Source organism: Manis javanica, chromosome 9, assembly GCF_040802235.1.
Source record: "Manis javanica isolate MJ-LG chromosome 9, MJ_LKY, whole genome shotgun sequence".
Taxonomy (NCBI): domain Eukaryota; kingdom Metazoa; phylum Chordata; class Mammalia; order Pholidota; family Manidae; genus Manis; species Manis javanica.
This window is the reverse complement of record NC_133164.1, coordinates 86499861-86523724: the sequence shown is the minus strand read 5'-3', so window position 1 is coordinate 86523724 and position 23864 is coordinate 86499861. Positions and strand designations below refer to the sequence as shown.

Genomic DNA, 23864 nt, shown 5'->3' with positions numbered 1-23864 from the left:
TCTTTAGTGTGCTGTTGTTTACTTTTGTACTGAAAATTAACTCATCAGAGGGTTAGGTCTCTCTCTCCAAATTCAGTAGGAGTTATTTGGGTGGTTTTCTTTCTTTCATACCTTAAAATGACTAGCAGACTGCCTTGTATATTAGAAGAATTCAATATATTTTGGTCATTAATAAATTCTATGGTAGTCTGATTATGAAGATTTCAGAAGACATAATGACCATGACAGTTTGAGGTATTAATGGAAAGCTTCTAACCCTTAAGTATAATCTGAAGGAACTATAGCTGATGGACTGGTTGGTTAAAAGATAGGGAAACCAAATTCCAAGTGAAGGAGGTAACATGAACAAAATCACAGAAACAAGGGGCAAAAAGACCCATCTGGCTGGAAGAGTGGGTTTATGTGGGAGCAAAGGCAGTAAGTTTGCATAGATTATAGAGGGCCAACTCTAAGTACCTGTACAGCAAGACAGGGAATGACAGAGTTTTGAAACTAGAAGGGTCATTTGTGGCCTTATAGTCTTACTTAATAGCTTATCTAGAAATAATCCTAACCCAGCAATCTGGCAAGAGACTTGCACCATGTTCCCTCAATTATATAATTCTTGAAATCAATATATGAAGCTAAATGGACCATTAGTTTTATCTCCATTATATTCTTATGCTATCAATATCTTGATTTAAATTTCTCCTTGTCCATTTTCTCTCTTTCCTAAAGTTCACCCAATACACTCTGAAATGGGATATTAGGCAGTTGTCTGTAGTAGAGATTCCTTCCAAAAAATGCCACATGCTTTGAGACTTTAGGTTATGTTTCTGTTATCAATTAATAAGCTATGTCAGTTCTTAACTTTTGATTTTTCTGTTGGGGGCTGAGGGGGATTTCCTATAGCAAATGTGTAGCCTGTAGTTGGCCCTGTCACCACTAGATGGAACCGCATCATTGGCCGCGGTGGCCAAGGGGAGAGGAATGACATAATCAGTGGCTTTACTTATGGATGAGTAACTCATTAAGAGTTAAAAATAAAAAAGAGTACATAAAACTCAAAAGGGTAAAAAGTGGGCCTGTTAGTTTATCTGGTGACTTAACTGGTTCCTCTTCTAAAGCACATTAGCCAAAGATAAAAAGAGAAGAGCAGCAACCTCCCATTCCCTTTATCCTGGCCCTAACCAATACTGGTACTCAAGAGCCCACTGTGTGGTGTAAGATTTGGGAGAATGGAGAAATTTCAGTTTGTAGTAATGGGAAAAGTCAGTTTCTAGAAGTCCTGAGTACACAGATTATGTTTATATTAAAATGAGATAAAATTAACTTCCTTAATTTTACCTGATTTTTTTGCATTAGTAGTAAAGGTATATCTTCCTGATTGCATTAATTCCATTTTTTTTGCACACTTTTTTTTTCTTTTTCTCTTTTTTAGCCATTTCATTTCCTTTAGTCAAATGCAATAATGGACTATTTACTTTCAAAATAAATTTAGCCTACCTATTTTTCCTTTTAAACTTTGTACTATCCTTTTGGAATAACTGGAGCCAATCACTAACTGTTCCATTCAACAAAATGTCAGATTTTCTCTTCAATAACTGGTGTTGAGAAAACTGGATATATGTAAGAGACTGAAAATGGATTAGTGTCTAACTCCATACACAGAAGTAAACTCAAAATGAATCACAGACCTAAACGTAAGACTTGGAGCCATAAAACTCTTGGAAGAAAATATAGGCAAAAATCTCTTGACCATAATAAACATGAGTAATTTTTTTCCTGGACACGTCTCCTTAGTCAAGGTAAACAAAATAAAAAATGAACAATTGGGACTATGTCAAACTAAAAAGCTTCTGTACAGCAAAGGACACCATCAGCAGAACAAAAAGGCATCCTACAGTATGGGAGAATATATTTGTAAATGACTCATCTGATAAGGGGTTAATATACAAAACATATAGAGCTCACATGCCTCAACACCAAAAAGACGAGTAACCCAATTAACCCAATTAAAAAATGGGTGGAGAACCTGAACATTTTTCCAAAGAAGAAATACTGATGGCCAACAGGATAAGAAAAGATGCTCCACATCGCTAATCATCAGGGAAATGCAAATCAAAATGACAATGAGACAGCACCTCATACTAGACAGAATGGCCACCATCCAAAAGAAATAACAAGTGTTAATGGGGTTATGGAGAAAAGGGAACCCCCCTACACTGTTGATGGGAATGTAAATTGGTGCAGCCACTGTAGAAAGCAATATGGAGGTTCCTCAAAGAACTAAAAATTGAAATACTGAAAGACCCAGTAATTCCACTTCTAGGAATTTACCCAGAGAAAATAAAATCCCTGATCCAGAACGATACATGTGCCCATTTACTGCCACACTATTTACAAGAGCCAAGCAATGGAAGCAACCTAATTGTCCATCAATAGATGAATGGATAAAGATGTGGTACATATTCACAATGGGATGTTATTTAGCCACTAGAAAAAGAAAGAAATCCTCCCATTTGGACATACGGACCTAGAGGGTATTATGTTAAGTGAAATAAGTGAAATAAGCCAGGCGGAGAAAGACAAATACTATGATTTCACTTATTTGTAGAATCTAAAAACAAGACAAAACGAACAAAAAGACCCTGAGAAGTGATTGGTGGTTTCCATGGGGAAGGGGGTGGAGGAGGTGGGTGGGGACAAAGGGGCACAAAAATGCTCAATCATAATGTAAGGTGGTCATAGGGATGGTAGTACAGCATGGAGAATATAGCCAATGATTCTGTAACATCTTCCTGTGTTGACAGATACTAACTGCACTAGTGAGGGTGAGGACTTAATAATATGGGCAACTGCTGAACAACTGTGTGGTATTCTTGAAACCAATAAAAGAGTGTGTATCAATGATACTTCAGGAAAAAATAGTAAGACTAACTTCTCCAAAATGAATGAATGGGCATCATTTTTAAAACAAATAAACAAAAATGTCAGATTTTCTCTTTTCAAATGTCTACATAAAACTATTAAATTAGAAAACATTGCACAATAAAGAACTATATGCATAAAATAGAAATGAAAACTTAAAAAAAAAATTATTGACACAGATACTCTAGGAGATACTACTTACTATATACATACCTACCTTTTGACATAAATTCAGTGACAATGTAAATTGGCTCTTCAGAAACAACTGCATATAGTGGAACAAGTTTATCATGTCTTAATTTTTTCATTATCTGAGCCTCCTGAAGAAAGGCTTCTGGCATCATTGTACCTGGTTTTAGTGTTTTGATTGCTACTTTTGTGGTTCCATTCCATGTTCCTAGAGAAACAACACATTTTACTATTTTAATTGATTTTCACCTACATGAGCAGCAGTTACCACCAAATATTTTAACATATTAACTGTGGCATTTTAATCTGTGACTAAACAATGACAAAAAACAAAAGTTCAGCCTTCTTACCCATCCATACTTCACCAAAACATCCTTGTCCTAGTTTAACCTCTAGTCGTAAAGATTCTCGAGGGATTTCCCAAGCATCTTTTGCTAGACCTTGAGTCTGTGGTTTCACAGTTGGACACACAGTTGTTAACTTATGGCATAAACCATCAGCATGTTCTAGATAAATGAATAAACTACATTGTAAAAACAATTACGAAAATTAAGGTACATATACTGTATCAATGTTTTAAAATAAAAACAAAAACAATGTTCTATCAGTTTTACTCTAAAAGCACCCACACAAAAAGGATGTTGTATATGAGAAGCAAAACATAAGTGAAACATTTTGTTAGTTATTTTTATTGAATGATTATTATGTCCCAGTTATTGTGCTAAGTCAGCACTTTATAAATATTTGGTATAAATGCGTCTTGGTAAACTTAAGCAACTTTCTCAAAGTCACACACTAAGTAAGTGCTGAAGATGAATTCAAAGCCTAGATCTGGCTGCCTTCAAAGTTCTGCTTTTGACCACCATGCCATACCATTATTTCTAATAATCATACAAAATCAAGGAAAATTTTCAAGAAATTAATTTGTTACATAATGGAAACTGAAACACAAAAACAGGGAATCCCAAATTCATAACAGCTGAAACACAAAAACAGGGAATCCCAAATTCACAACAGCTAAACTTATAAATCCTGCTTATACAGTCTTACTGTAAATAAGACATATTCCCTCTCATTCTCAACAAGTAACCACACAAATCCTCATTCTAACAACTATTACAGCTGATGTTCCTGCTTGGTAACATGTTAGATCAATGCCAAGATTGGTGGTTGACTTGATAAACTCAGTTGGCAGCTAGCTCTCACTGAAGAAGAAACTTCAGTGGAAACTACCTCCAACCCCCAAACTTAGTCATTTTAAAACTAGCAGATGCATTCATGTACCAAATAGGCAATGAAAATTTTTGAGACAGAAGAATACACTATTGAATACCTTTCAAAGGTCCTTGATAGACTGAAGAATGTCTATAGTTGTCATAGGTTAACTTTCTAGGAAAAATGCATCTTCAGATTATATTTTATTAGATTTATACTTTAGGAAGTCTTAGGTGGTCCAGCCAGGCAGAGGAAAATAACCCCAAAAGACATCTGATATGTTTTTTTTATTTCAAGTGTTCAGTTTTTCCTAATTAATTAAGTGTCCCTAAATAAAAGATTTGCTTTTATGCTTTTTTATTTATTGTCACAATCTATCTTGGTATTTATTTAACTGTTAAGAAATGGAACTTCAATGTAAACACTACACTAGTAAGATATAAGACTCAAATGATGATAGTCTGATTGTAGCACATCATCCAAGAACCCAGATCTGGTAATAAGTATGCCTGTTGCTCATTTTAGAACTGTAATGCAACAGACATTTACTGAGTACATACTGTGTATACAGAACCTTGAACCATAAGAATTATGAAGACATGAATTCTGTCCTCATAAAATAGAACATGAGAAAATAATTTTCACCTTCAAAATATTCACATACCTGTGTAGTGCTTAACCAATTTCTGCAGAGTATCAAACTGTGCTCTAGTCGTGATATAGTATCCACCGTTGTCAAGTTTCCTAATTTTGTAGTGTTTTACATTGTCACCCCTTACCTCATCCCAATCACGAATAGAGAGGGAATAAGCACCTAGGGGGTGGAAATGAATATTTTTACTATATCATTCTCAAAATGCTGCTTAAGATAACTTTTATATTATACTAACATAACAATGTTCGTACCTTTAGTAGTTTCACTCTCTCTTACTAAGAAAATGCCTCTTTGATTCCCAGGATTCAAAAGTAATCTTTCAGCATCTTTTCTCCCCATTTTGCCAAAATACCATCTGGAGAAAAATGTATAGTGTTCTGAGTTAGAAAGATTTAAGGATCAGAAAAATTACACGTAAGTATTCCTAAGAATGGAGTAGGACAGAGAAGATGACAAAGAATAGCTATAGAACATTGCTTAAAAATACACTGAAATATAATAAAGGATCTTTATTTATTAAATAGGAAAATTATAAATATTATTGTCATATGATACTCTGTCACAGTGTTTATACATATTTACTACTCAGTATGTCTCTTAAACTCTACCTGGCAGTAACAGGAACAGTAAATGGGGAAGGAAAGGAAACAATGACATACAGGCTTACAGTCAATGGCAGACAGAAATATTAAAACTGTTGAAGGAAAAATAAAAGTGGTTCTCTGGCAACAGGGTGAACATCTGTAACCAGTAAGATGAAAGTAAACCATATCCAAATTATTAAGAACTTCAAATTACTCTGGCTTTGATCTAACATAGCCAGAGTAATTTGAATTTGTGAATAAAACGAGCTGTGGAGGAGCTTACAGAGTAAACAGAAAGTAAGTGCCATGCAGAAACAGAGACTTAATGGAGACAAATTACATAACATTAATATAAGCAAACAAACATTGATAAAGTACCTACTATATGCAAGTCACATTATGTGTTAAGAGCTGTGATATGAAAATGAAGTAGTATCTACAGATAAAGTTAGTTTGACTTAAAAGTAATTATGTCACTGAAGGTGGACTTACTTTTAAAAGTTGCAAGAATAATACATAGAACTTCCCTATATCCCACCCAGGTTTCCCAGCTGCTAACATTTTGCTTTATCATATTTTCTCTTTCCCTATGTGTGTATCTTTCCGAACTGAGAGTAAGTTGCAAACATACAGAATCATTACCCCTAAAGGCTTCAGTCTGTCCTTAAAGACAAGGATACTCTCCTGCATAAACACAGAACAAGTACTTAGGTCAAGAAATTAACCCTGATACATAATACTATCAGCTGAGGGTAAATTTTTGAAGCAAGAGACTACAGAATATAAAAAGGGTTAATGTAATTTGTTTAAAGTGGGGCTAGAGGAGGATGGAGACTAGGTTTAACACAGTATTATTAATGCAGATTCATTTATGATCCCACTGTAAGCAAATAATATGCCATTAATTATTCATTTTCAAGTAACATCTATTAATATGATACATTAGCTGTATTAAGACTGGTATGTAATTGTGTGTGTGTAAAGTTGTGGCTATGTAGAATGTGCATTAAAAAAATCAAAGTAATTAATAAAATATGAAGTAGTGCCATACTCTTCTGCCTGAATGGAATCTGCAGGGGCTACATAATTGCTAGGGATATAGCCATTCTTTCCTGTAGCAATTGATCTTGCTTCCCACCAGTCTCCTTCCCTGCAACACATAAAACAACAATTACCACAAGGTAGGCTCTCACTCAAGACACATCTGCTGCAGTGTTGTCTTATATCTGAAATAGATGAGAAATACTGCTTCCATGTTTTATTTATGCATTCATTTGACCAAGAATGAAACTCAAAGAAAAACATTTAAAAGGAGGTTATGTGAATTAAGGGAATAAGGCTAATAAGCAAAAGCACGACTACCTATTTCTGCTCCAAGCCAAAAAAAGAAAAAAAACTTACACTTCAATCTCAGTCATAAGATCTTTTTTACATAAGTCTTTCAACCTAAACAATAAACTAACCGAAGAAAACAGTTTGGGAAGTGATCTTTCAAATTACAGTTTTGATTGAATATTTTTTAAAAGCTTTATTGATATATAATTTGCATACCATAAAATTCCCCCATTTAAGATGTACACTTTAGTGGGTATTAATATATTCACAGTTGTGCAACTACTACCACAATCATTTTAGAACATTTTCATCCCCCCCAAAAGAAACCTTGTACCATTAACAGTCACATACTCCCTCCTAACCCCACCATTTGCCAACCACTTATCTGCTTTCTCTTTCTATGGATATGCCTATTGTGGGCATTTCATATAAATGGAATCATACAATATGTTTTCTTTTTGACTGGCTTCTTTCACTTAGCAGATGTGTTCAGGGTTCACTATAGCATGTATCAGTAGTTCATTCTTTTGTTACTGCCAAATACTTCTCTTTTTAACAATACTTAATAATGTTCCTTTTTAGTCATTTTAGGGAAAAAATCAGGTGCACTACAACTCCTGAAGCCAAAATATTAGCAACAGGCAATAACAATTAATACCGAGATATATTTACAAAATGTTAACCATAAATATCCAAATAAGTATAATATCAATTCAGAACATGAGAATTATATATGTAGTTTTTAATACATAAGCCTTGACTTTTTCAAAGTTAATATGAAAGGAACAAATATCACTCTCTATTGAGGAGGATATATATGGGCTCCACTACCAAAAATTAAAGGCATGAGGTAAATTTGCTCTTTAGAAAATGAGATGGAAAATCCCTTGGTAATTCAAATATTTACAAATTCATACACTTGGTTTGTACTCTCCTAGTTTATGTTAAGTACTTTCAGATACACAAATTGAAAACTTTGCATTTGATCCTGTTAATCATTCACTGATTCATTCAAACATTTACTGAATACCTTTTAAGTGACAAATTTAATGACAGGGTGTGCTGGAAACAGGTTAAGAAGGCAGAACTTACTCTGAAGGAACTGTCTAGAGCAGGGTTTCTCGTACCTGGCAATACTGACCCTTCGGGCTGGACAATGCTTTGCTGGAGAGGGGTTGTCCTATACACTGTAGGATGGTCAGCACATATCTGCCCTCTCTACCCACTATATGACAGTAGCAGTTCCCTGACTGTAACAACCAAAAATGTCTCCAGACATTCCCAAAAGTCTCCGGGGTGACTCTGTCCCAGGTTGAGAATACCTATCTAAAAGAATCATAAGCATGTGATAAATTACGATTCAAACAAAACTGATGGCAGCTATGACTGAGGTTTGCACAGGGTGCTATGTGAACTTGGAAGACAGACATCAAACCCAGTGGGCATTAGGGACTGAGCCAGGCAAGAGAGGAAGAATGTCAAGAAGGGCTTCCAAGGGAAAGTACACAGGAATACACACTTTGAAGGAGAAGCAGAGTTGGCCAGATAAAGGGAAAAAATGGAGAGATAAAGGAGTTGCATTCCAGAAAAAAGAAATGGCACATGCAAAGGTAGGGTGAGGGTGGGAAGCCCCAGTGTACTCATAAAACTTCAAGTTAATTGGGTAAGGTGGGCAGGACAGTGAGAAAGGGGAAGAAGCTCAATGAATGATGCCTGCTATTATTTTTCTTTTGTCTTAACAGCAACTAGTGGCCTTGAAGGATTTTAAAGCAGAGAGACATGGTCACATTTTATGTCCTGGGACAATAACTACAGCAAAATTTGTCAGCAAGGATGAAAGCAAACGTGGCTAGAAGTAAACTGACCACATTATGTATTTTAAGGAGTTACAAAGTGGTTGCTATGCCTGCTAGTGAAATTATTGGCTCTGTTTTCCATAATAAGCATTGACTTCTCTATAGTGGGCCACTAAATGACAAAACTTTGTCACATAAGGGAAAAGCAACTTAATTTGGTCAGTTTGGGATTATAGAGGTTCCTTCCCTAGCCTTTTTGATTTGTGAAAGACATAAGATCCTTAAATAACCTGGTAATTAGTTAAAAAGTACACAGAATTATCTTTATAAAGACTTTTTTTTCAAAGTAATGTACTTACTTGCATATACTCCCTCAATCCTCATTCCTAAATCTCTACTCCTTATGGCATAACCATATACAATAGCACAATTTGTAGAAGTAATAACTTCTGGCTGCGGCAGCAATATTAGGCTGTGTATTTAAAGAGACCAAATGCACTGTCCAACCCAATGGGCAGATCCATGCCCTACCACTCCCATCTCTAAATGAACTAGCTCAGTGGTTTCAGTACTAAGACTAAGTGTCTGTCAGTATCTCTCCCTCACAAAATATTCACAACACTTACGTATTGTTAATTATTTGAAATCTTTCACCCTTCTTAAATGAAAGGTCTTCCGTAGTTCTAGCTTCATAATCATATAAGGCCACAAATATAGTAACACCACCTATTGGAGCAAAAAAAGACCAAGGATAAATTATATAAATAAATTCACCAAAGAGAAATAAACCAATGTCAGCAAAAGGGCTTATGCATAGTTTTCTTCCTAGTTTCCAGAATCTACTTTTAAAGCTGGAGATTTGGGCAGATGGAGTTTTCAAGTTAGTAAAACACTCTCTTAAGACGTCCATGAAATGAAATTACCATGCTCAACAAATTCTAAATTTCTGCAGGCCCAGAGAAACAAATTTAATTTTGATTTATAGCAGCAACATCTCCAGCTTTAAAAGACAATCAAAGTTCAAATCAATTCTTTGGCAGAAAAAGCATTAGCAAGTATTATAAACTATGGGCACTGATCATCTCAATTTCTTACAAACAGGTGAACATTTCCATCCTTAAAACTTATCATTAACAGTAATAACTAGGGTTTTAGTAAATTTTCTTATACTTAACATGAAAAGATAACAACATGTTTTTCTTAGAAATTAAATGGTATGATTGATATGAATTATAAATTCCAAAATAACTGTGTCATATGTAGCATGGTGTCCAGATGGTTAAAAACAGTATACTCTGCAAACAAAAGACAAATTATCTCACTCATTTGGCTTCTCCCCTGAGTTCCAACCTATGTTAACTGCCTATCTGACATCTCCACTCAAATGTCTGAAAAGCACTCAAAACTTATTAGGTACTGATTTTTCTACTCTAACATGTATTGGTCAACGCTTCCCTGCCTAAGTAAATGACACAATTATCCATCAGATACTCAAGCCAAGCCCATTACTATAGCACTGTCAGTTCTACCTCTAAAATACCTCATTTATCTACTTTCTTTTCCACTGCCACTGCTGCCACCGTAATCCAAGTCCCTGTTCTTTCTCACTGGGTCTGCTAGGGCTGGAGAGGGTAGTACCCTCCTGACCCATATCTTCATCCATTCTCCACACTTCACAGAGTTTTTTAAAAAGGAAATTCAATTGTGCAAATCCTTTTACTTCTTTCTGGCTTTTGAATAAAATTCACACTTCTTACCAGAGTCTACACGTCCAGAGTAATCCTGACTCTTCAATCCCCTATTATACAATTCTATCCACTCTGCACTAGTCCTCATAACTGCCATGTTTATCTGTATCTCCTAAACTTTATATCTGTTATTCTCTCTTTCCAGAAAGCTCTTCTACCAGCTCTGCACATATTCAGGTCATTCTCATCAATCAAACCTCAGCTCAAAGGATTTCTTCTCAAGATGGCTTTCTTGATTATCTAAAGGGCTCCTGCCAGTCATTCTGGATAGTTCCTTCCTAGCATTTAAGAACAATTAATGATCCTGTTTAGTTGTTTATTCACTAATTATTGTCCAACTCTCATTATACTGTAAATATCATGAGGGCAGACACCTTGTTTCTCTTGCTTACAAGTCTTTGTATCTGGCATTCAGACACTTCATATTTGTTAATAAATGAATATCCAATGAATGGACTAGTTCACCTATGTAAACTGCCTAATGTAACTAAGGTATGTCTGTAAGTATCAACATTTAATCATTTTAGATTATTATCTTTACCAATTATAAAATCCTACAAAGAATTTAAACTTGATAACTGAGAAATTACAGAAATTTTTTTATCAGTGATTATTCTATGTGTTCATTTCACAATCAGTGGATAGCTCTCATCCATATTTACTGTCTGTAAATTTTTTAATTGAGGTATCACGATGTACCATCTTATGAGGGTTTCACATGAACAACATTGTGGTTTCAATATTCACCCATATTATCAAGTCCCCCACCCTGCCCATCACTGTCTATCAGCATAGTAAGATGCTATAGAGTCATTACTTGTCTTCTCTGTGCTGTACTGGAAACCATAGCTATTTTTTACTAAAGTGTTTAGAGTTAGGGAGTTGAAATTAACACTGTAATTGAGTTTTTGATGTCCGTAACTCCCCAAAAAACAGTCTGATGGAATTAGTGTATAGCATTCCTCTAGCCCCTATTATTGCTCTGGAGGTGAGCAGAGCAGAGGGACAAATTTATAGTTCATGCCTGCAGAAGTGACTCCTCTTTTGTTCCCACTGGTTGTTAGTAAGGACACATGCCGCTCAATTTGATGCTGGCAGCTGTTTTGCCAAGCCTAAGGATAAAGTGGACACCCTAAGGGCTGGAGGAGAGAGATCAAAGAAACTGAGTCCTTAATGACTTCAAGGAACTGCTGAACTAGGGAACCCTGGCACTTCTTAAGCCAGCTGTGGTTTACTCATGGGAAAAGCATCCTGACCTGGGGCGCTTCACAAAATAACTCTCTCTCTTTTAAACTTTCTCACTACTTTTTTTGAGGATTTTAAGCTCCATGAAAGGTTGTCAGCTGTTACTTCTTGCTGTTCTCTGAAAGGATATCATTATGTCATAAACAGGGTTCTGGAATAGAACATTAAATCTGGGCTCTTCTGCTTATTACCTGTGACTCTGGAGAAAAAAAAATCACCTAAACTCTGAGTCTCAGGATTTTTCTCTTTTAAATCAGTAGGATGTGATAGAAAAACTGTATTATCACCACACTGGCATCTAACTTAACATTTATTAAGTAACTACTGTAAAATTTTAATAGTTTACAATCCCAAGAAGTTATACCATTCTTGAAAGAGGGTTATTATGTTTTTAATCTCTATCTCCCCCAGTGCCTGCCACATAGTAGGCACTCAATAATAATTTGAAAAATGTACTAAGGAAATAATGGTGTGAACCCTGTACATAATCACCATCAGATCATCACCAAGTTTTCCAGAATATTCATGTTATAATAAGATTTTAATTTTTATGTCAGAAGCTTTAATTATCATATAAACTTATTATAAAAGTCCTCTAGTAAGTTATTTTTCTCTAGTAAGTTATTTATAAAAGCCTATGTATGTATTGCCCAAGGTTCCATTCTCAAACCTACAGCAGAATTGTCATCCATTTAAATCTCACCTGTTAAACCAGCAGGGTAGGAACTTTGCACCATTGAGAACGAGGAAGATGCTCCTCCAAAGGGCGTCACCCCTGAGGATCCTCCAAATGGTGTTATGGAAAGACTGCTAAAATTAACAGATGTTCCCTTTGCTGAAGAGGATGGTGTCACTGCAGTGTGCTCTGCTCCATAATGGCTGATACTTGTACTGACAGGTTCTGGAGTGTTTTCAGTTCTGTATTTAATGGCTGGACTTTTGTTCTCTTTACTTTTAATGCAGCCCATTATCAAATCTACAAAGGCATTAAGTCAAATATTTTGAGAAGCAGTTAATTTATAAAGTATACTTCAAAAAGATGCAATTCAAAAGCTGACTCTAAACAAGGCATTGTTCTCCTGAAAAAAGTAACATTAACAAAACAACCTACACAGTTGAAAATGAAGTTTCTTCTCATTTATCTTTGCAGTTTCACTAAAGCATCATTGCAATCATGTGATTCCTTCTTGAGCTGAACCATTTTTAATGATCGAATGACAACATGGCACAGTGGGCTGGGAAAGCCATTAGCTCTGAAGCCAGAGTGACTTAAGTTTGAATTCTAGCTTCTTACTTACCAGTGGGTTGACTTCAGGTATGTTGCTCAACCTCTCTGTACCTCCGTTACTTGATAAAATCACCTACTTCATAAGGTTTTCTATGAGAATTAATTTAAGTTTATTACAATTTCTAGACAATACCTGGCACGCAGCAGGTACTGGCAAATACTGGTTCCATTCTTTCTACACCAGCACTTTTTACAGAAATATCATCTGAGCCACACATATAAGTCAAAATGTTCTAGCAGCCACATTAGAAAAATAAAAAGAAACAGGTAAAATTCATTTTAATAACGTATTTTATTTAATCCAGTACATCTAAAATACAATTATTTTAACCTGTCATCAATATAAAAAACTTTAATGAGATGTTTTATATTCTTTTTTTTGTACTAAGTCTTAGACTTACAGTACATCTTGGTTTGACCAGGCACATTTTAAGTGTTCAGCAGTGTATGTGGTAGTGGCTACCATATATAAGACAGTGTAGCTCTGTATCTTTTTCCTTATTGATAGTCACACTCCCAATGCTCACCAGATCTGACACCAACCTATCTTTTCCAACTCCATCTCCTACTATTTCCTCATTCTTATTTTATGCATGTTTAAAAAAAACAACAAAACCCTGTTTCCTCAATACATACCCCTGTGCTTTCCCAGTTTTATGGGTATTTTTTTCCTCCCAGAAGTGCCTCTGTTCACAATATTCTCCTTCTACCTCTACCTGCTAAAATTTATCCAGTCACTGATGTTACTTTTGCCACAAGTGCTACTTTTCCATTTACCTTGCCCCGTAATTGGTAAAATATCTTTTTCCTTAAAACCTCCAATGTACTTTGGGAGATTTCTATAATGGGACTCTCACCTTAGTCCATTTTTGCCTAATTCCTACCCTACCACCAAATTATAGGCAATACATTTCTTAAAAGCAAGAGTCACTCATCTCTTACGTAGCATACCAATATGACTTACGCACAGATTTACTAATACTACAAAATCTACATTATTCACTTCCTGCAGAGCACTAATGCAGACTTTATTAATTCACTTTTGAAGGTCAGTTTTTCCCTTCCAATATGGCATCAAAAGAATGTAGGTGACTGATAAGATAATCACTTCATAAATTCTTAAAGTCTGAACATTTACTGCCTTGGCTATATAATAATTTTAAATGTAGCTATAAATATTAAATTAGAAATAATCTCAGAATCTAAGAGTTGGAAGGTTTTCAGATCACTATCACTTAAGAGATGTTAAGTACAAGCACTGAAACATGACTGGGACTAGAAATTTTCATATCTACTAAAAACACTTATGGAGAATTCCAAGTTAAATATATAAAAGGCAAGTGCTTCTAAAAGTGTTAGGAGAAACTTAAGGTAAATCATTTCATAATCTAGTGTCTTCTGTATTTCTAGCCTCATAATCATTTAAGGCCACAAAAATAGTGACACCACCTACCAAGGATAAATTATATAGATTAAATTAACAGAAGAGAAATAAATCTATGCCAGCAAAAAGGCTTACACTTAGTTTTTTTCCTAGTCTCCAGAATCTACTTTTAGAAGCTGGAGATTTGGGCAGATGGAGTTTTCAAGTTAATAAGATGCTCTCTTATGACCTTCCACAAAACTACTGTACTCTACAAATGGCAAGACTAATAGATACATGATAGATAACTTCCACATGGGGGGCAGGGGTGGGGACAAAATCTCGTAAGTGAACACATGAAAAGAGCTCCTTAGAAGAGTAAGACAGCCTATCAAGAGGCAGTTCACAAATGAAATATGGAATGCCAATTAGCATAGAGATATGGCCAACCTTCCTAATCTTCTAATAAATGCAAATTTGTAAAGGTACATTTTTTGCTTATCAGATTGGCAAATTTTGACTAAATGTTCAAGGATGATGGGTGAATTTTAACCAACAGTGACTGTATATACACAAACTTGTTCAACTAGAAAAATATTTTAAAATCCACATAAAAATATACACAATGGAATATTATTCAGCAATAAGAAGAAAACAAATCCTACCATTTGCATGGAGCTAGAGGGTATTATGCTCAGTGAAATAAGCCAGGCGGAGAAAGACAAGTACCAAATGATTTTACTCATCTGTGGAGCATAACAACAAAGCAAAAACTGAAGGAACAAAACAGCAGCAGGCTCACAGAACCCAAGAATGGACTAACAGTTACCAAAGGGAAAGGGACTGAGAAGGATGGGTGGGAAGGGAGGGATAAGGGGAATAAAGGGCATTATGATTAGCACACATAATGTAGGTGGGGGCACAGGGAAGGCAGTACAGCACAGACAGAACAAGTAGTGACTCTATAGCATCTTACTACACTGATGGACATTGACTGTAATGGGGTATGTGGTGGGGACTTGATAATGGGGGAATCTAGTAACCACAATGTTGCTTTTATAATTGTATATTAATGATAGCAAAAATAAAATCCACACAAAAATTTTCTAAAATGATGTACACCCAAATCTAAATATTAGGAAAATATAATAACAACTACATAAATTAGACTTTGAAGAAGAGCAGTTGTTGCTGGAGAAAAAATTATGAAGGCTAGCAAATGTGCTACTATAGTGTTAATAACAGAATGACTAAACTTATCACAGAGGTTATTATAACTACCCATCCCCATTTCCCACTTCCATAATTCCTCATTTCTATCTTTTTCTTCATCTAGGATCTTTGCTTAGGCCTTTTCCTCCAGAAGACATCACTCCTAACTTAGCTCCTCTTCCTTTGATAGGCAAACCTTTTTTTACTTACCCTAACAGGCAGTCGTCCATTACTACTCTTACTCTGTGCACCTACCGCCTCTTTTAATCAGAGTCTCTGGTCCAAGTCCTCACATCTACCCACTTACCCATCCTAGTAGCTCCAGGGTAGACCATCACTTCAGTCCAGATCCACCAGTGCGCCAGTATCAATGCACAGGAGCCATCACTGCCTCCTACCTCCTTTATAAACATTACAAATGCAGGGTGTCATTTACATTTTTATGTAAACTTCACGTACAATATGAGTTAAAAATTTTGGGGGGTTGTCTCAGAACTGTAACATCATGTAAACCACTTATACGGGAAAGCCTCTTTCAAGTTCCAAGATACTAATTCACTAGATATATTTATTAACAACATATATTTATGAGACACTGTAAAGGTAACTGACAATAGCAAGAGACAGTCCCTTTACTTTAAAAAGGATCACAAGTAAGTGTAGGGAACAAATACAGTATTGTATAATGTGAACAATGCCAGAGTGAAAAAAATGCTTGAGTGGAGGCATGTACAAAACACATGGGAACACAATATAAGTTACCAGCTCTGCCTTGAGTGCTCGGCAAAGAAAATTTTACAAAGACAGGAGCATCTAAGCTAGGTCTTGAACAGCTGGAGATATAGGGAATAGGAGTACTATATTCTAGGAAGAATGACGAATGTACAGGAGGGCTCAGGTGCTTGAAAAAAATGTGGTGTATTTGGGGAACAGATCTGCAGCAAGAGCATAAGAGGGTATTGTGAGCATGGTGGGAAAGATAGCGAGGGTAGAGGGGAGTTTACCGACAAAGGGACTTAATTTGCTACACAGTAACTTTTAGACTTTACCCAGGGAGTCCTGGCAAGTTATTTAAGATTCTTTTAAAGGTGAATAGCAGAAGGATTTGTTTACTACTATGGCAGAATTATGAGTGAGAGACTGGAAAGAAAGAACGGTGGCAGTCAGTCAAGATATAAAATTATTGCAATGACGATGTGAGAAAAGACAAAAGAAGAACACTGTGGGGCCAAAGATGAGGGGGAAAACGAGAGGTAAATACTACACAGAAGTTTAGATGATCAGTTCAATACGGGTAGAGGAGATATGAAGAGAAAGGAGTCTTTATTCACTCCCCAGAATTTATTGAAGACTTTGAAAGTTGTGACTGTGTATGTTAAGGAATGGATGACTCCAAAGTTTCTAGTTTGAACTGAGTGGAAAGTAATGCCACAGCTGAGGTAGGTAGAGAAGAGAAAAACAGGTTTTTCTGGACATGTGAGTTCGTTGTCAGATGTTAGTTTTAGATGCCTATGGGGAATCATGTTGAAAAGTCTAGTAGGGAAAGGATAGTAATTCCAAAGCTTAGGAAAAGCCAGAAATGAGAGAAAGATTAAACAAAAATATTTTTACAGTTTAACCACACCTTCTGGAAATGATAAAACTCAAACAAGATACAGATTTGGAGTTATGCAAAGAATTAATTTAGTGTTATAGGAAACCTACATAATAAGGGATACAAAGGCAAAGAAATTAAGCAGCAGCAATTTAGAGTTGGGTGTACTTCTATCATTATAAAAACATGGTTGGAAAAGACAATCATTAACTTTGAGATAGTAGAATGTGTTGGAGAAGTTTCACCTATATCTGTGGTGTTTTTTTTCCTTAAAAGAAACATGAAACAAACAGAGGAAAATGTTAATGTACTAAATGTAGGTAGTAGATAATAACAGCTGTTGAGGTATTTTATAGTGTAATACATTTTTAATAAAAAGTAGAATAGTAGAGTGGGGATAAAGTACGTGGGAATATATATACACTTCTATACTTCCAGGAAGAAAATGGCTAATAAAGCTAAAGAGCAAAATGCAATCAAGTGGCATTTAAACATATTATAAAAGGCCAGATGATTAGTAATTAGGAGCTAACTATTGACTTTAGTACGAGCATATCTTAGCATCTTTGCAATAAAAGCTAGATCGCAGTCAATCTGAATAATAAATTAATGACTAGGCCATGAAAATGTGGAGAATTTTTGGAAAGTAACATTTTCATAAGTTGGGAAAACAGACTTTTTATCAAGACATTTTCAAGGATTTCTTCGTCTACTTCACTGATTCTCTTCAGTCTTAGTGTAACCTAATACAGCAGATCCTTGGTTATTCAACAGCCATTCCTTTCGTTTTGACAAAAGAACACTGATTTCTTTACCTTCCTTCCATTCACCAATTCCTTCATCTGTCTAGCCCTAGACAGTAAATAATGATTGACTTAAGCCACTCATGTGGTCTTATTCTTTCTGCCAATTAACTGTGTATTTGCCAATTAAGAATGGGCTTCTACAAAGTTTTCCTCATTTGTAAAACAGAATACAAAATAGGAATATTCCTTCCCTAGCTGTTATCATCTATGATGCCTAAATCTGGGCAGCCTGCCAGAGACTACAAAAAACCCATCTAAAAGGAGGACACCATAATCCTCACAACAGCAGGGGAAAGATGAAGGAACTGGGTTCCTCGGCGATGGTGCTCAGGTACTGAGTTATATGACCCCAGAATAACCCTAGAATACACTTTAGCTCTAGAAATCTTATTATGTGATGTAACAAATATCTACTGCATAAAACCAGTTTTAGTTTTGTTACCTGCAGCTCAAAGAATCTTAAAATGCAAACTACTTAAATAACATGACAATGGTTAATATATTAAATCCCTTTCAACCTATCAAGATTCAACAGGTAACAAAAACAGATCCCAAACTTCCTTCAAAAAATTTACATTAATCTGAAATATCCTTAAAATCATAAAACTCAGTTTATAAAGGCTAAATTAAAATTTTGACCTAAACAATTCATACTGATATTTGATTGAGCATTTGCCAATAAACAAGGCTTTAACTCAATTTTTTTTTTGAGAGGGCATCTCTCATATTTATTGATCAAATGGTTGTTAACAACAATAAAATTCTGTAAAGGGGAGTCAATGCTCAATGCACAATCATTAACCATTCTCAAGCCTAATTCTCGTCAGTCTCCAATCTTCTGAAGCATAACGAACAAGTTCTGAAGCATAACGAACAAGTTCTTAGATGGTGAACAAATTCTTACATAGTGAATAAGTTCTTACATGGTGAACAGTACAAGGGCAGTCATCACAGAAACTTTCGGTTTTGATCACACATTATGAACTATACAATCAGGTCAAATATGAATATTCACTTGATTTTTATACTTGATTTATGTGTGGATCCCACATTTCTCCCTTTATTATTATTATTATTATAATTCTTAATAAAATGCTGAAATGAAGATAAAGGTAGAAAACATAGTTTAGTGTTGTAAGAGAGCAAATGTAGATGATCAGGTGTGTGCCTGTAGACTATGTGTTAATCCAAGCTAGACAAGGGCAACAAAACATCCACGGATGCAGATTTCTCTCAAAACAGTGGGGGTGGGGTTCTAAGCCTCACCTCTGTTGATCCCCAATTTCTCACCTGATGACCCCCCTGTGACTGTGCCTGTCTTAGGTTGTTACTCCCTTGAGGAATCTTACCCGTCTCTGGCTAACCAGTCATCTTCCAGGGCCATACAGGGAAATGTAAAGTTGGTAAGTGAGAGAGAGGCAATATTGTTTGAAAAGGTTAGCTTTTTACTTCCTTCCAGATTTATGTCCTGGGGCTTCTATGTCCAGCATTTGTCTTGAGGTAGCTTTACCACGTGGAGGAATTATGATACTCGATAAATTCGGTATGAGGCACGAATGCTATTTAAGGGTTGTAATTAGAAAGGAAGAAGAAAAGTTATAGAGGTAGCAGATAGAAGAAAACATGGGAAGATTGATTATATCTTTGACTTATCTTCTTGTAGAGTAACTTAAGCATGTATAGCTTTTAAACTACTAATTAAATTGCGCACACACATTAACATAATAGGAATACAGTTACATAACCAAAGCAGATCTATAATTACCAGCCATCTCCAGTGAAGCAAAGAAAACCAGTTAGGCACCCTAGACATTTGTGAAAATTTGTCTATGATATGATGGATATTGTCCAACTGTACTTGAACAGTCTGAGAGAAATCAGACAAATTAAAAAAACCCATTCCTGGGAACTGTTCACATCCCATATGTTCTTTTAACAGTAGATAGTCTGTAGTTGTAAGATTTTGGAGCGCTACAACTTGCACTTCTCCTAATTCTTGGTTGAGTTCCAACAGTATAGATCCAGTCAAATTTGTTGTTTTACTGTGTGCACAGGCCAGCTTAGATATCTCCTTCTTCATTCCCATGGCAAGTCCAGGAACCGGTGGGATGAATGCAGCTACAGCTGCAGCATTGCCTGGATCTTAGTTGAGGTTTTTTGATGATCGTCTTCTGGTATGACTCTTCCAGAGAGTGCTGATGTTGGAAGTTCTTCTTAATATCATATCTTAGTTCATTTTCTGCATAGCCAAATTAGGCTTTGATCCTCTGTATAAACACAAACAGACCCTTTGCCCACACATTGATATGCCCTTTATACTATTGTGTAGAACTCATTGGAGGTTACCACACAGGAAATGTTTTTTTTTTTAAGAGAAAGGAATATTATCAGAAAAGTGTACCTCCACAGCCGATCATCTGGCACCCTTTAAGTGATCAAAATTAAGGATATTTAAAGCATGCATTAATTGTTGATTTACAGTTAGTTTTATCCTATCAGGGAGTAATCCGCTTTTTCTTTCTTTCTTTTTTTGTTATCTTTAATCTACACTTACATGAAGAATATTATGTTTACTAGGCTCTCCCCTATACCAGGTCCCCCCTATAAACCCCTTTACAGTCACTGTCCATCAGCATAGCAAAATGGTGTAGACTCAATACTTGTCTTCTCTGTGTTGTAGAGCCCTCCCCTTTCTGCCACCCTCCTCATGCATGCTAATCTTAACACCCTCCTTCTTCTTCCCCACCACGTTTTCCGTCCATACCCACCCATCCTCCCAAGTCCCTTACCCTTTGGTACCTGTTAGTCCATTCTTGGGTTCTGTTCTGTGATTCCGCTGCTGTTTTGTTCCTTCAGCTTTTCCTTTGTTCTTATACTCCACAGATGAGTGAAATCATTTGGTATTTCTCTTTCTCTGCTTGGCTTATTTCACTGAGCATAATACCCTCCAGCTCCATCCTTGTTGTTGCAAATGGTACGATTTGCCCTCTTCTTATAGCTGAGTAGCATTACATTGTGTATATGTGCCACATCTTCTTTATCCATCATCTACCGATGGACATTTAGGTTGCTTGCAATTCTTGGCTATTGTAAATAGGGCTGCGATAAACACAGGGGTGCATCTGCCTTTCTCAAACTTGATAGCTGTGTTCTTAGGGTAAATTCCTAGGAGTGGAATTCCTGGGTCAAATGGTAAGTCTGTTTTGAGCATTTTGATGAACCTCCATACTGCCTTCCACAATGGTTGAACTAATTTACCTTCCCACCAGCAGTGTAGGAGGGTTCCCCTTTCTCCACAGCCTCGCCAACATTTGTTGTTGTTTGTCTTTTGTATAGCAGCCATCCTCACTGGTGGGAGGTGATACCTCATTGTAGTTTTAATTTGCATTTATCTGATAAATAGTGATGTGGAGTATCTTTTCATGTGTCTGTTGGCCATCTGTATTTCTTTTTTGGAGAACTGTCTGTTCAGTTCCTCTGCCCATTTTTTAATTGGATCATTTGATTTTTGTTTGTTGAGGCATGTGAGCTCTTTATATATTTTGGGCGTCAAGCCTTTATCGGATCTGTCATTTACAAACATATTCTCCCATACTGTAGGGTTCCTTTTTGTTCTATTGATGGTGTCTTTTGCTGTACAGAAGCTTTTCAGCTTAATATAGTCCCACTTGTTCATGTTTGCTGTTGTTTTCCTTGCCTGGGGAGATATGTTCAAGAAGAGGTCACTCACGTTTATGTCTAAGAGGTTTTTGCCTATGTTTTTTTCCACGAGTTTAATGGTTTCATGACTTACATTCAGGTCTTTAATCCATTTTGAATTTGCTTTTGTATGTGGGGTTAGACAATGGTCCAGTTTCATTCTTCTACATGTAGCTGTCCAGTATTGCCAGCACCATCTGTTGAAGAGACTGTCATTTTGCCATTGCATGTTCATGGCTCCTTTATCAAATATTAATTGACCATATATGTTTGGGTTAATGTCTGGAGTCTCTAGCCTGTTCCACTGGTCTGTGGCTCTGTTCTTGTGCTAGTACCAAATTGTCTTGATTACTATGGCTTTATAGTAGAGCTTGAAGTTGGGGAGTGAGATCCCTACTTTATTCTTCTTTCTCAGGATTGCTTTGGCTATTTGGGGTCTTTGGTGTTTCCATATGAATTTTTAAATTATTTGTTCCAGTTCATTGAAGAATGTTGCTGGTAATTTGACAGGGATTGCATCAAATCTGTATATTGCTTTGGGCAGGATGGCCATTTTGACGATATTAATTCTTCCTAGCCACGAGCATGGGATGAGTTTCCATTTGTTAGTGTCCCCTTTAATTTCTCTTAAGAGTGACTTGTAGTTTTCAGAATATAGGTCTTTCACTTCTTTGGTTAGGTTTATTCCTAGGTATTTTATTCTTTTTGATGCAATTGTGAATGGAGTTGTTTTCCTGATTTCTCTTTCTGTTGGTTCATTGTTAGTGTATAGGGAAGCCACAGATTTCTGTGTGTTAATTTTGTATCCTGCAACTTTGCTGTATTCCGATATCAGTTCTAGTAGTTTTGGGGTGGAGCCTTTAGGGTTTTTTATGTACAGTATCATATCATCTGCAAATAGTGACAGTTTAACTTCTTCTTTACCAATCTGGATTCCTTGTATTTCTTTGTTTTGTCTGATTGCCGTGGCTAGGACCTCCAGTACTATGTTAAAAGCAGTGTGGAGAGTGGGCATCCCTGTCTAGTTTCCGATCTCAGAGGAAATGCTTTCAGCTTCTCGCTATTCAGTATAATGTTGGCTGTGGGTTTATGATATATGGCCTTTATTATGTTGAGGTACTTGCCCTCTATTCCCATTTTGCTGAGAGTTTTTATCATGAATGGATGTTGAATTTTGTCAAATGCTTTTTCAGCATCTATGGAGATGATCATGTGGTTTTTGTCTTTCTTTTTGTTGATGTGGTGGATGATGTGGATGGATTTTCGAATGTTGTACCATCCTTGCATCCCTGGGATGAATCCCACTTGGTCATGGTGTATGATCCTTTTGATATATTTTTGAATTCTGTTTGCTAATATTTTATTGAGTATTTTTGCATCTACATTCATCAGGGATATTGGTCTGTAATTTTCTTTTTTGGTGGGGTCTTTGCCTGGTTTTGGTATTAGGGTGATGTTGGCTTCATAGAATGAGTTTGGGATTATTCCCTCCTCTTCTATTATTTGCAAAACTTTAGGGAGAATGGGTATTATGTCTTCTCTGTGTGTCTGATAAAATTCCGAGGTAAATCCCTGTGGCCCGGCTGTTTAGTTCTTGGGTAGTTTTTTGATTATCGTTTCAATTTCTTTGCTCGTAATTGGTTTGTTTAACTTTTGTGTTTCTTCGTTGGTCAGTCGTGGAAGGTTGTATTTTTCTAGGAAATTGTCCATTTCTTCTAGGTTTTCCAGCTTGTTGGCATATAGGTTTTCATAGTAGTCTTTAATAATTCTTTGTATTTCTGTGGGGTCCGTCATGATTTTTCCATTCTCATTTCTGATTCTGTTGATGTGTGCTGATTCTCTTTTTCTCTTAATAAGTTTGGCTAGAGGCTTATATATTGTGTTTATTTTCTCAAAGAACCAGCTCTTGGTTTCATTGATTTTTGCTATTGTTTTATTCTTCTGAATTTTGCTTATTTCTTCTCTGATCTTTATTATGCCCCTCCTTCTGCTGACTTTAGGCCTCATTTGTTCTTCTTTTTCCAATTTCGATAATTGTGATGTTAGACTATTCATTTGGGGTTGTTCTTCCTTCTTCAAGTGTGCCTGGATCCCTATATACTTTCCTCTTAAGACTGCTTTCGTTTCGTCCCTCAGAAGTTGGGGCTTTGTGTTGTTGTTGTTATTTGTTTCCATATATTCCTTGATCTCTATTTTAATTTCTTCCTTGATCCATTGCTTATTTA

The 23864-nt window shown here is 36.0% G+C and overlaps 1 protein-coding gene across 4 annotated transcripts in view; it reads right to left on the bottom strand.

The window, feature by feature from the left end:
- The window catches only part of YES1 (YES proto-oncogene 1, Src family tyrosine kinase), a 91842-nt gene that overhangs the window by 18276 nt on the left and 49702 nt on the right, over positions 1-23864 (bottom strand). For 2 of the 4 annotated variants that reach the window (XM_037018112.2, XM_037018121.2), the window contains exons 2-8: positions 12381-12653; positions 9311-9410; positions 6605-6703; positions 5221-5324; positions 4979-5128; positions 3450-3605; positions 3128-3307 (exon numbers count right to left, since the gene is read on the bottom strand). In XM_037018112.2, coding sequence (XP_036874007.1) covers positions 3128-3307; positions 3450-3605; positions 4979-5128; positions 5221-5324; positions 6605-6703; positions 9311-9410; positions 12381-12645 — 1054 coding nt within the window. In that variant the 5' untranslated portion in view covers positions 12646-12653. Of the gene's footprint in view, positions 1-3127; positions 3308-3449; positions 3606-4978; positions 5129-5220; positions 5325-6604; positions 6704-9310; positions 9411-12380; positions 12654-15847; positions 15942-23864 lie in introns of all 4 variants that reach the window. The other 2 variants (XM_037018103.2, XM_037018105.2) reach the window with 2 other exon arrangements.